This window comes from Ovis aries, chromosome 3 (assembly GCF_016772045.2).
Source record: "Ovis aries strain OAR_USU_Benz2616 breed Rambouillet chromosome 3, ARS-UI_Ramb_v3.0, whole genome shotgun sequence".
NCBI lineage: Eukaryota > Metazoa > Chordata > Mammalia > Artiodactyla > Bovidae > Ovis > Ovis aries.
This window is the reverse complement of record NC_056056.1, coordinates 20011885-20024708: the sequence shown is the minus strand read 5'-3', so window position 1 is coordinate 20024708 and position 12824 is coordinate 20011885. Positions and strand designations below refer to the sequence as shown.

The following is a 12824-nucleotide window of genomic DNA, read 5'->3' as shown; positions in this document are numbered from 1 at the left end:
CCCCTATCACATGGAGCCTCCCACCTCCTGGAGCCCCCAACCCAATAAGTGTGCAGCCCTAGACTTCTGAATCCTGCAAGAGGCCCCGAGAACGCATCCCTCTTCATACACACGGGAGACCAAGTCTCAGAGGAGGAGGGACTCACACCCAGGACAGTGCAGACGGGAGACTCCCCTCCTCTCCCCTCACCCCTCCCCTTCCCCTCCCCCATACCTCCCCTCCCCGCAGAGGGCTCCTCCCTCTGCACCAGCTGCCCCAGGCGGGGAAGGAAGAACGGGGCGCTGGGGTTTGTGGGAGGTGGACAGCCAGAGGGGCCTGCTGGGACCACCTCCATACCAAGGGGCCTGCCTTTGACTGAGGAAAGTGTGACAGGGCCCTGCATCCTCCCCTCCCCCATCGGCATGACCTCCCGGCCCCTTGGAGGCCAGAGTGGGCAGCTGTGGCCCTCACACCCCTCCCAGCACACAGTAACGGAAACGCCTGCCTTTTACTGAGCAGCTACTATGTGCCAGGCACTGTGCTAAGCACTGTGATCTTCTGAGATAGTGCTTCCATTTAATAAGTGATCAGAATGAGGATCAGAGAGGTTATCAGCCAGACAAAGGTCACCAAGGAAGGGAGTGATAGGGGAGGGCTGGTAGAGAACAGCTCAGAGATTTCTCTGAGAAGACAGCTCAGAGATTTGAAACTAGAAGGCATCTCAGAGATTTCCTCCTCAATCCCTGGAATTCAAACCCAGGTCTGTCCGTATCTGTTTCCCGGGGCCTCTCAGACCAGGTTAGCAGCAGGCCGCAGGGGCCGTGTTCATGTTTGTCCCTGCAGCTGATCCCTCAGAGGTGCTGGTTCCAGGAGACAGGGTGAGCTGGAGGACAGATACAGCCACACCGAGGAAGCTCAGCCGCCCTCCCAGGCTGCAGCTGTCCTGTCCCAAGACCTCCTCACATCACAGTGAATGCATATGCTTTGGGTTCAGCAGTCCTGGGACTGAATTCTTGCTCTGTGTGCCCTTGGAACTCAGTTTCTCCTTCTGTGAAGTGGGAGTACCTAGCCAACAGTGTTGCTGGAAGCAATGGAAAGAAGTTGTGGAAAGGGCCTCACACAGGTGATAAAGAAACAGTAACCCCGCTGTTGGGTGTTTCCCGTTCTGTGGATTCTCCCTCTCCTGGGAGCAAGCTTTTCCTCAGAAGGGAACAGAAGGCACAGAGCCTCCTGGAATGTGACAAGGCTCCCTGGGCTGAACCCTGAGTATTAGCCCTTCTTTAATTAGCCCTTAACTAAAAATAATGTCCCCTGCCACCCTGGGCTGCGCACCTACCTCCCGGGTGGGGCTGAACCACATCTGGGAGTTGAAGGGGGGGTGCCGGGTCGGGGAGTGGGGAGCAGCCAGCCTGTGAGACAGAACCTAGAAGATAGGCAGGTGCAGAGAGCTGGAGGCTTTATTGAAGGAGATACAGAACCGGGTGAGGGCTCCTGCCGTCAACCAGACCATGGCCTCCATCACCCCCACACTGTCAGGGACTCCTGGACACCTGTCCGTCTCCCTCCCCTGCCCCTGGACAACACAAAGGGAATCTTACCCCAGACTCATCAGAGGTGCCCAAGAGGGCCTCCAGAGTTCTGTTCAGGAGTGGGTAGGGAGGGGACAAAGGACGGCCCCTCCCGGGCAGTCATGGACAGTCCCATCACACCGGTCCATCCATCTCTCCACCAGCCGGCCTGTCTGTGCCTGAGTCGGCCCCCCATCACTTGCAGCTCTGGAGCCGGGTCCTATGGTGCTTTTCCTCGGTCAGCAGGGGGATGAAGGTGTCACTGTGGGACAGCTTCAGCCGGCTGCTCCAGCTCGGGTCCTCCTTCCCAGCGGGCTCCGGCGGCGGGAGGTGGTCCAGGTCACCGCGGGAGCCCCCTGCCTTGCCCTCACCAGCAGTGCCGGAGTTGAGCTCCATCAGCTCCAGCTCGTGCCTGGCCGCCGTCTCCAGGACTCGCTGCTTGTTGTAGTATCTGACAAAGTTGTTGATGATGGGATGAATGGGCAGGGCAATGGCAATGACCCCACACAGGAAGCTGATGGCCGCATTGAGTTTGCCCAGGGTGGTCTTGGGGTAGATGTCACCGTAGCCCACCGTGGTCATGGTGATGATGGCCCACCAGAAGGACTGGGGGATGCTCTTAAACAGGGTCTCTGGGTGGCTCTGCTCCATGGTGTAGCCCAGGGCAGAGAAGACGAAGATGCCCACGGCCAGGTACATGAGCAGCAGCCCCAGTTCCTTGAAGCTGCGCTTGAGGGCGTAGGTGAGGGTCTGCAGCCCGGAGGAGTGGCGCGCCAGCTTGAAGATCCGGGCGATGCGCATGATCCGCAGGGCCTGCACCGCCTGCTGCACGTTGGCCAGTTCCATCATGCGGGCGCCCAGGTGTGTGAGCGTGAGGCTCACGTAGAACGGGAGGATGGCCAGCACGTCCACGATGTTCATGAAGGACAGGGCGAAGTGCAGCTTGTTGGGCGAAGAGAAGAGGCGCAGCAGGTACTCCAGCGTGAACCAGCCGATGCACGCCGTCTCCACGTTCTCCAGCGTCGGGTGCTCCACGCGGTTGCCCTCGGCGTCCAGGACCTGCAGCTCTGGTATGGTGCCCATGCACATGACCACCGACGAGACGAGGATGAGCAGGAAGGACAGCACGGCCACCACGCGCGCCGGACACGAGGACTCGGGCTTCTCCAGGAACTTCCAGACGCACTTCTGGCAGCGGCGCCAGCGGCCCTCGGCCGTGTCCACGCCCAGGTCGTCCAGGATGAGCTGCACGCGGCGCGCGATCTCCTCCAGCTCCTCACGCTTCTCGCTCAGGTGGCTCTTGCAGCAGTCGTCTAGGAACTTGAGGTCCACCTTCCAGAAGTCCATCTCGTTCTTGAAGCAGATGGGACAGATGCCCTTCTTCATGTGCACCTCCCCGAAGTAGTAGACCTCAATGACACACTTGAAGGCGTCCGGGTCCCTGTCGAAGTAGAACTCGCGCTTCCCGGGGTCGTAGTCGTCGCACAGGGAGAAGATGGTGTCGTAGCCTCCGGCCAAGCAGTGGATGAGCTCGGCCAGCCGGGTCTCGGGGTACCGGCTCAGGAGGTCTCCGTACAGCACCTGCCGCACGCCCCCCACGTTGACCACGATCTCGATGTCGTCGCCCGCCCGGGAGTCCTGGCTACCCGGCTCCGGGAGGCTGCGCTCCCCGGTCCCGTCCATTCTCCTGGCGTGTGCCCGCGCGGCCTCGGCTCCGCGCCCTGCAGCCGCCGCAGGGTCGGCGGGTCCCACCGGTGCGCGGACCCAGGGGAAGCCTGGCCGGCTCCCGCCTGCCTGGAAGCGCGGTCACAACCGGCGGCTGCGGGCTGGGGCGCGCCGCGGGGGAGGCATGCACCCGGCGGCGGGGGTCCCGGCGGGCATCCGGGCGCTGGGGGCGCGCCGGCGGTGCAGGGCGGTGTGTGTGGGGGGTGCGGTTCTCGCGGCCACCTGCCTTGCCCCGAGCACTCACCCCGGCTCCCGGGTGCGGCGATCCGCCGTTTCGGCTCGGCCTCTTGCAGGAGTGGGGTCCCCCCTCGTGGGCGTCAGGCAGGGTCCTGGGTCGCCGGGCGCGCGGGTCCCCGCGTGCGCCGCCGGCGCGAGACGGGTCCCGTCGCTGCCGGACCCACACCGCCCGCCGAGGTGTGCGGAGAGAGAACTTGGGCTTGCTTTGCCCAAGCCGTTTCTAAACACAATAGGAATTCCAGCCTGACGTCAAGAGCTTTTCAGACTGTACCCTCTTCTGGTGAAATTCTGCAAGGCACGCGCGGCAGCGGCAGGGGAACGGGTTAACCCTTGGGCAGACGGGCACAGCTGAGCGCCCGCCGCCACCGCCGCGCGCCTGTCCTCCCTTCCTGGCGCCGCGGGTCACACGGGGCCCGGGACCTCCGGCTTGAAAGCGACCGACCGGCGCTGGCTGAAAAGTTTCTCTCTCTCTGCATCCAGAAGATCGATAGTGAGAGAACACAGCTGCCTGTTGCTCGGCCCGCAAACCGTGCCCAAGAAAGCCCTTCAGACGCCCGCCCGCGCGTCCCGGCCGCCGGCCCCGCCTGGTCCCGGGATGCTTCCCTCGCTCCCCCTAGGGCGTCACTTTCGACCTGTGTAACGGCTACAACCAGTCCAGCCCCGCGGAGGAGAGAAGGTCACACAGTGAAATGGGAATGGATCCCAGGGTGGGCGCCTCTTCCTCAGAGATTCCTGCTGTCCTGGCTGACTGACACAAGCTCCTTAGCGGACTGAAAGTCTGCCTCGAAGTCCTCGCTGTCCACCATTTTCCATTTCTCTGCAATCCAACATCACCACCAACCTCCAGAGCCTTGAACCCCCAGACTCCCACCTCCCCATCCCCATCCTCTGTCGCCCAGGCCTGCGTGTCCCTCCCACGAAACGTCCCACACTCTCCCCTCTCTTCCAGACCTGCAGCCTCTGCCTGCACCATTCCAGCGGCAGCAGCATCTACCTTGCAAATTATCAAGCATCACCTGTGAACCGGGGACTGCGTTAACAAAAACATTGTAAAGAGAGGGATGAGGGGGCAGAGCACGGAATTTTTAGGGCAGTGAAACTACTCTGTATAACGCTCTAGCACTGCGTACATATCATCCTATGTTTGTTTAAACTGTGGAGTGTGCCACACCAAGAGTGGACATCAGTGTAAACTATGGACTTTGCATGATAAAGACGTGACAGTGTTGTATCATTGATTGTAACAGATGCACCTCTGGTGGGAGAGGCTGAAGGAATGAGGAGGCAGGGAGTATGTGGGAAATCTCTGTCTTGTATTTACTTTTGCAATGCACCTAAAACTGCTCTTTAAAAATCTATTAAAAATATATTCTGTAGGCTGGGTCACTGACAGTTACTGGTTTTTGTTTTTTTTTTTCTTTAATGAGATCATGTAAAACTGAATATGTTAAAATACATCACATGAAGATAGTTTGGTGAAACTTCTTTTTACAGATTTAATTTTGTTTCCATTTAAAATCAACCTATGATGTGTTACTACAGAATAAGAAACTGAGATTCAGAAAGGTTGAATAAAAATAACAGTTATTATAAATGCACCATGAGCCAAGTGTTTGCATCCCCATAGCATCCCTCTGAGGATGCAGGATGTCACGTAACCTGCCTGAAGTGCTCAGCCAGAAGGGGGTGAAGGTGCAGTGGGAACCCTGGGAGCCTGCTGCCCCAGCCCACAGGCTTCGCCTCCCTGTCCAGGTTGCTCAGCTGCAGGGGGAGCTGGGATTTGACCTCACGCCGATTCTTCTCTCTGATATAGTGCAGCACACACCTCCTGCACCTCCCTCCAGGCCTTACTCATGTTATTTCCCTTCTCTGTTGTCTTCTCTTGCTCCCTAGTACCTCCAGGGTCAAGTTCAAATTGCATTTTAGCCTAGCTTAATGGGCTATTCAAATATTTATTAACTTCTAATGGCAAACACACACACACACACACACACAACACACACCCTACCCTGGTGGGAAGCAGGGTTCATATTTCAGTGGAGAATATATTTTTAATAACTAATAATCAGTTTGCAGTCATCACAGGCTTCCCAGGTGGCTCAGTGGGTAAAGAATTTGCCTGCAAGGCAGGAGACATGGGTTTGGTCCCTGGGTTGGGAAGATCCCCTGGAGAAGGGCATGGCAACACACTCCAGTATTTTTGACTGGGAAGTCCCATGGACAGGGGAGCCTGGCGAGCTACAGTCCGTGGGATTGCACAGAGTCGGACCTGACATGTGACTGAGCAGGCACACAGGCAGCCGTTTAACAAAGGTATGTGAAAGGAGTGGTGGTTCCTGAATTCACCTGCAGGGGGCATCAAGTGGTGGTTGCTGGTTTGGAAGGCTGAGAAAAGGTTGGAAGACAAAGAGGCTGCATTCGCTTAGAAGCGCAGCAATTTTTGGCTAAGGTGTGCATTTGGGGGGTGTGATGGGGACTTCTCAAATAGGTCGCCCCCCCCCGGCCACCCCCTGATATGGTCATGAGGTCCAAGGTGTGGCAGAAGCCCAGGAGTCCACAGACAACTTGAAGTCTCACCAGAGCTGGAGGCTGGGCAGGTGCTGGTGCTGAGCCTTGAGGTATGAGGACCTCACCTGGTTGACCTACCTCACCCTAGGGAGAGAAGCCTGTGCAGAGGAAGGCATGTGGCTGGTAGCCCCAAGAAACTGATGGATGAAGCTAGAAACAGACTGCACAGAACCTAGTGGGTCCTGCAAGCCAGTTTTTCAGACCTCGGGCAGTTGATTGGTTGTGCAATCAATTTATTGAGTACTGACCATTTTTATTGAGATAGTATGGAAGAGGAAACGTCAGAGTGCATCAGACATGGTAAAAATAAGTATTGCTTAAATTCTCAAGAGTAACCAGAGGCTGACTACATGTGGTCCATTCAGCACATCTCAGGACCCTACAGGGAAGAAAGCTGGTCCTGACAGAAAGTGGGAAAGGAGGAGGAGACAGATGCAAAATACAGCTGAGAAAATGTCCCCAAACAGCCCAGAGGAGAGCAGGGGCCCACTGACATCAGAATAAAAGAGAGATACAGCGGTAAATCACAGGTCAAGACAAGTTGGAGGGGTGGTAACCAAAGAAAAGCAGGGAGGAAGACTCCTGCAGGAGACAGGAGAACAGGCTGCAGCCAGAAGGCAGACAGGGAAAGTGGGAGGAGCCAGCATCTCTGAGAAAGGGGAGCTAGCTGGCACTCACCGGCCCTTCCAAACCTGCCTGCCCTGTGCCTCAAACTCCTAGATTCCTTCTCAGACCCTTGGAAGCCTCGGAGCCTTGGTGACTGACCTGCCTGAGCCCCAGAAGCCCCTCCCCCTTCATCCCACCAAGCATCACACATCCTCCCAGGGCCATCTCCACTACCCTAGCCAGAGCAGCACACAGAGGTCAGGTCTGGAATTCCTTTTCATCCAGTGTTCCCCCTGGGCCCACATTACCTTCTCTGCATGGACCTAATCATGGCCAAGGGCAAAAGTCATGGGCTGAAGCCATAATGCCCAGTGAGACTGTATTTGGACACTGGGACTTTAAGACGATAATTAGGGTTAAAAGAAGTGAAGCCTTGGACTTTCCTGGTGGTGCAGTGGTTAAGAACCTGCCTCCCAATGCAAGGAATGCTGGTTTGATCCCTGATTGGGGAAGTAAGATCACTCAGGCCTAGGAGCAACTAAGCCCACACGCTGCAACTAGAGAAAGCTTGCGAACCAAAACAAACAGCCCGTGGGGCCCTCACCTAGTGGGACTGGTGTCCTTATAAAAAGAGCCGCCAGAAATCTCTGTCTCTCTCTGCACACACTCACAGAGGAAAGGCCAGGTGAAGACGCAGTAGGAAGGTGACCATCCACAATCCAGGAGGAGTGGCCTCACCAGGAACCTCAGAAGACTTTGATCGTGGACTTGCAGCTACCAGGAGTATTTTGTTATGGTAGCCGGAGCAGCCTAAGTCATCTTCTGCCCTCACACCTGCCAAGTCTTCCCTAGACACCCTGCTCCTCCAAGGTTCTGGGCATATCCCTTCATCCTCTGACCCCTAGGCCCTGTCTGGATTCCGTGGCAGCTTAGACTGGAATACCATAGGTTTACAAATATATGTATTTGTGCCTTTTCATTGAAGGTCACTGATCCATAGAAATTTGAGCTAGGAGCTCAGATTCATGAAGGATTAAACCAGGGGGGACTAAAGTCTGGACTTTTTGGCTGAAAATGGAAAGTTTCTTGCTGTCTTTATTCAGTCTTGCATAGGACTTCTGTTCGAACTGTACATTTCATTATATCATGGAATGGGGAGGGGACTGGGGGAGAACAAAGCTTTCTATTACACACAAGATGAAGAAGCAATTTGACTCATGTGGGCTTTTAATTAAATAGGGTAGGGGGAAAACACACAGAGTCTATTTAGGCATTATGGAGGGTGATTGTTTGAACTGTATTTTTTTATTGAATATGTATTTTTTTATTTGTTGAACAATAACATTTCAGGCTACAGAATGCTTAATTTCCATGGTGCTAATTAAAACCAGCACATGTGTATCTAAGTGATTTGTCTAGACAATGGACTAGGCAAGCTGCAATCTATTCTTTTTTATGGAATAATCAGTTCTCTTCAGTTAAGATTTCTTTGTGTGTTGCTGAATTTAATAATGCCTTTCATTAAAATTCAGTTCTGTACTCCACCGAAAATCTGCATTTCATTATTGCTGAGCACCTATCAGCCTGCAAGCTGCCCCCTGGGGCCAAGGAGCTGATTGACCAGAAGGCTCAGGCCTCCCCCTCCTGTCTAAATACACTGTGCCTGGAAGTCGAGTGCAGGAGGTCAGCCTGGTGGGAGTGGGTATTGGATGGAGAAGTGGGTAGAAAACAGAATGATTTAAAATGAATTCATCAGGAAACTTTTTTTGCCCCAGCTCCTGAGCTTCTTTTTTCTTTTTTATGGCTCAGTTTTTCCACCTGCAAGATGGAAGTAGTGACCTTTCCTTTCTGGTACAAGATCTCATACCGAATGGGACTTCCCTAGTAGTTCAATGGCTAAGAGTTTGAACTCCCAATGCAAGGGGCCCAGGTTCCATCTCTGGTCAGGGAATTAAATCTCACGTGCTGCAAAGAAGATCTTGCGAGCTGCGAGTAAGACCCAGTGCACCCAAATAAGTATTTTAAGGAAAGATCTCACAGGAATAAATAAAATAATGGGTATGAATAACCTTTATGAATGATGAAATGCTGAAAATGTGAAGGCAAGGAGCACGGAAAGAGAGTTTGACTTCTTGGGTCCAATCCGGCTGTGGGCGTGACCCTTTGTGTCTGCACACCCCGCCCCCCAGCTCTGTTCAAGTGTGACTCATCCAGCTCAGGCTTCAGGTGGGAAGGCTGTGGATGTGACAGGGCACAGCACAGATGTGTAGAAAGACGTGAAAGAATTGGGATGCAGGCAGCCGCCCTGGAGGCTGGAGTATGACCCCCCCCTCTGGGCCTGACATAGAGTTGCTTTGACTTTCTTCAGTTCAGTTCAGTTCAGTTCAGTCGCTCAGTCATGTCCAACTCTTTGCAACCCCATGAATCGCAGCACGCCAGGCCTCCCTCTCCATCACCACCTCCCGGAGTTCACTCAGACTCACGTCCATTGAGTCAGTAATGCCATCCGGCCATCTCATCCTCTGTCGTCCCCTTCTCCTCCTGCCCCCAATCCCTCCCAGCATCAGGGTCTTTTCCAATGAGTCAACTCTTCGCATGAGGTGGCCAAAGTACTGGGGTTTCCGCTTCAGCATCATTCCTTCCAAAGAAATCCCAGGGCTGATCTCCTTCAGAATGGACTGGTTGGATCTCCTTGCAGTCCAAGGGACTCTCAAGAGTCTTCTCCAACACCACAGTTCAAAAGCATCAATTCTTCGGTGCTCAGCCTTCTTCACAGTCCAACTCTCACATCCATACATGACTACTGGAAAAACCATAGCCTTGACTAGACGGACCTTAGTCAGCAAAGTAATGTCTCTGCTTTTGAATATGCTGTCTAGGTTGGTCATAACTTTTCTTCCAAGGAGTAAGCGTCTTTTAATTTCACGGCTGCAATGACTTTCTTAGGGAAAGGAAAACACTGGGACAACACAGGCACCACCTGATGTGAAGAGCTGACTCATTGGAAAAGATCCTGATGCTGGGAAAGATTGAAGGTGGGAGGAGAAGGCGATGACAGAGGATGAGATGGTTGGATGGCATCACTGACTCGATGGACATGAGTTTGAGCAACCTCTGGGAGTTGGTGATGGACAGGGAGGCCTGGAGTGCTGCAGTCCATGGGGTCAAAAAGAGCTGGACACGACTGAGCGACTGAACTGAACTGAACACAGGCAAAGGGGAATGCTCAGGTTTCAGGCCTCGCTGTGTGGAGTGGAGCAGAGCAGTCACCAGGAGGGTGGTGGGATGCCGTCTGCTTTTGCACTTGCTCTTTAAAAGGAGTGTAAAAGGAGAAGAAAATCCTTTTAAAAACAAGTTCCTGAAGGGCTTCCTTGGTAGTCCAGTGGTTAAGAATCCGCCTTGCAATGCAGGTTTGACCCCTGGTCTTGGAACTAAGATCTTACACTCTTCGGAGCAGCTAAGTCACAACTACAGAGGCTGAGCGCCACAGCTAGAGAACCTGGGCGCTGCAACGAGAGATCGTGAATGATGCCACAAAGACACTGAGTGTTGCAACTAAGATCCAGTGCCAAATAAATAAACAGAAAAGTCCTTTCACATTTTCCTTTAATTACAAAATTAATATATATTCATTGCAAAAATTCAAAAAATGTGAAAACCTCACACCTGCACACCCAACTTCCCTCTTCCCCAAAGTCAGTGCTGCTCATGGTGTATCTGATCTGCTGTCTCACAGTTTTCACGAGTCAGGAATCTGGCCAAGGCTTAGCTGGGTCCTCTGCTCAAGATCTCACAAGGCCGTGGTCAACGTTTTGGTGGGGGCTGGGGTCTCATCTGAGGCCCAGGTGGCAGAATTTATTTCCTTGCAACTATAGAACTCGTGGAGGCTTCATCTGCTTTGAAGCCAGCATGAGAGTCTCTGATCTAACTGATTAGGCCAGACCTGCCCAGAAGGATCTTCCCTCTGATTAACTTTAGCATGCACTATGATATTATTATTTAAATTAGCACCCCCAAAATGAAATACTTAGGTATAAATCTGGCAAAAGTTTGTATAAGGTCTATATGAGGACAACTACAAAATTCTGGTGAAAGAAACGAAAGAAAAACTAAGTAATTGGAAAGGCAGTCCATGTTCATAGATAGGAAAACTCATTTTGTCAAGATGTCCATTCTTACTAACTCGGTCTGTAAACTCAATGCAATCCCAATCAAAATTCCAGCAAGTGACCTGAACAGATACCTCACTGAAAAAGATATGCAGATGGCAAGTCATTCTATGAAAAGATGTTCCACATTCTAGACCATTAGAGACTTGTGAATTAAAACCACAGTGAAATACCATTATACACCTATAAGATGTTCAAGATCCAAATAACTGACAACACCAAATGCTGACAAGGATAAGCAGCAACATATATGCAACAAGGATATATTCAATGCTGGTGGGGATGAAAAATGGTACAGTCACTTTGGAAGACACTTTGTCAGTTTCTTACAAAACTGCTCCTTGATATTTACCCAAATAAGTTGAAAACTTATGTCCACATGAAAACCTGTACACAGATGTTTATCACAGCTTTATTCATAATTGCCAAAACTTGGACTTAACCAAAACGTCCTTCAATAGGTGAGTGGATAAATAAACAATGGTACATCCAGACAATGGAATATTATTCGTTGCTAAAGAGAAATGAGCTATCAAGCCATGAAAAGACATGGAAGAGACTTAAATGCATATGGCTAAGTGAAAGAAGCCAATCGGAAAAGACCACAGCCTGTATGATTTCAACTATATGACATTCTGGAAAAAGACAAAACTATGGAGGCAGTAGAAAGATCAGTAGTTGCCAGGGGTTAGAGGGGCAAGGGGTGATTCAGGAGAGCTCAGAGGTTTACAGAGCAGTGAATCTCCTCTGTATGACACTATGGGGGTGGGGTGGATATATACCATTATACATTTGTCCAAACCCATGGGGTATACAGGGGCTTCCTGGGTGGCTCAGATAGTGAAGAATCCCTGGGTTAGGAAGATCCCTTGGAGAAGGGAATGGCTACCCACTCTAGTATTCTTGCCTAGAGAATCCCATGGATAGAGAGGAGCTTGGCTGGCTATAGTCCATGAGGTTGCAAAGAATTGGACAGGACTGAGTGACTAACACTTTCCATAAAGTGTACAACACCAAGAGAGAGTAATGACGCACCATTGGAGGTTCATTGAGAGTAATAAAGATACCTTCTGGTGAGGATGTTGACAGTGGGAGTCTGTGCCTGTGCGGGGGCAGGGAGTGTGTGGGAACTCTTCATATTGTCCCTTCAATTTTGTTAGAAGCCTAAAACTGCTTTAAGAAAATAAAGGTTATCAATTTAAGGAGATATTTATCTATTTGTCTGCAGCAGGTCTTAGTTTCGGCACACGTGATCTTTAGTTTCTGGCACGTGCGATCTAACGCTCTGACCGGGGGCTGAACACAGGCCCGCTGCATTGGGAGCTCAGAGTCTTAGCCACTGGAGCACCAGGGAAGTCCCTTAATTTTTTAAAAAGTGAATAGCTAGTGATGTTAAAACAAATCTATCTGGGTGTGTATGTCCAAGTCCAGTGTTTTTCACTGAACTTGGCTGCCATACAGGAAATCTGATCCCCAGCAGAGTGCAGGGGAAAGGGAACCTCAGGAGTGGGGACAGCCAGCCCCTCCTTACCCCCCGTGGATTTCAGCAAAGGGCCATGGGCCTCAGCTCAGTTCCTGACATTAACACACATTCGCACTGCTCCGGGCCCTGCCCTGCAAACATCTGACAAACGCTTGTCTCTGGCTGCCCCCAGCTCCACATCTACTTCTGGCCAGAGAAGGGGGCGTTACAGGATCAAATGAGGAAAGGAAAGGGCACAATGAGGGAAGCGGCGTGGGCTGAATGTGAACTAGGAGCTGAGTGGGAATAGGGATGGAGAGAGGCAGGGGAGGGGGAGGGGAGGAAGGAGAAGAAATTCGGGAGTGTCTTCTCATGTGTCGGAGAAAATGTCACGTCAGGCAGGACTTGATAATTATTGTCCTTTGTGGGATGTTTCAGTGCAAGAGAACCAAGTAATTATGACATCAGGAGCTCAGTGCCTTACTCCACATCAGCGCCCAGCCACCGAG

At 52.3% G+C, this 12824-nt stretch overlaps 1 protein-coding gene across 1 annotated transcript; it reads right to left on the bottom strand.

The window, feature by feature from the left end:
• Positions 1–1419: 1419 nt before the first annotated feature.
• Positions 1420–3743, bottom strand: KCNF1 (potassium voltage-gated channel modifier subfamily F member 1). The gene has a single exon (XM_015094222.3). It carries the CDS (start codon positions 3229–3231, stop codon positions 1744–1746), a length of 1488 nt encoding a protein of 495 aa, XP_014949708.2. The 5' UTR covers positions 3232–3743; the 3' UTR covers positions 1420–1743.
• Between the last annotated feature and the right edge of the window lie 9081 nt (positions 3744–12824).

What these genes read in the sequence shown, in the direction of transcription:
- KCNF1 (XM_015094222.3), bottom strand. Translation starts at nt 3,231, where the DNA reads ATGGACGGGACCGGGGAGCGCAGCCTCCCGGAGCCGGGTAGCCAGGAC.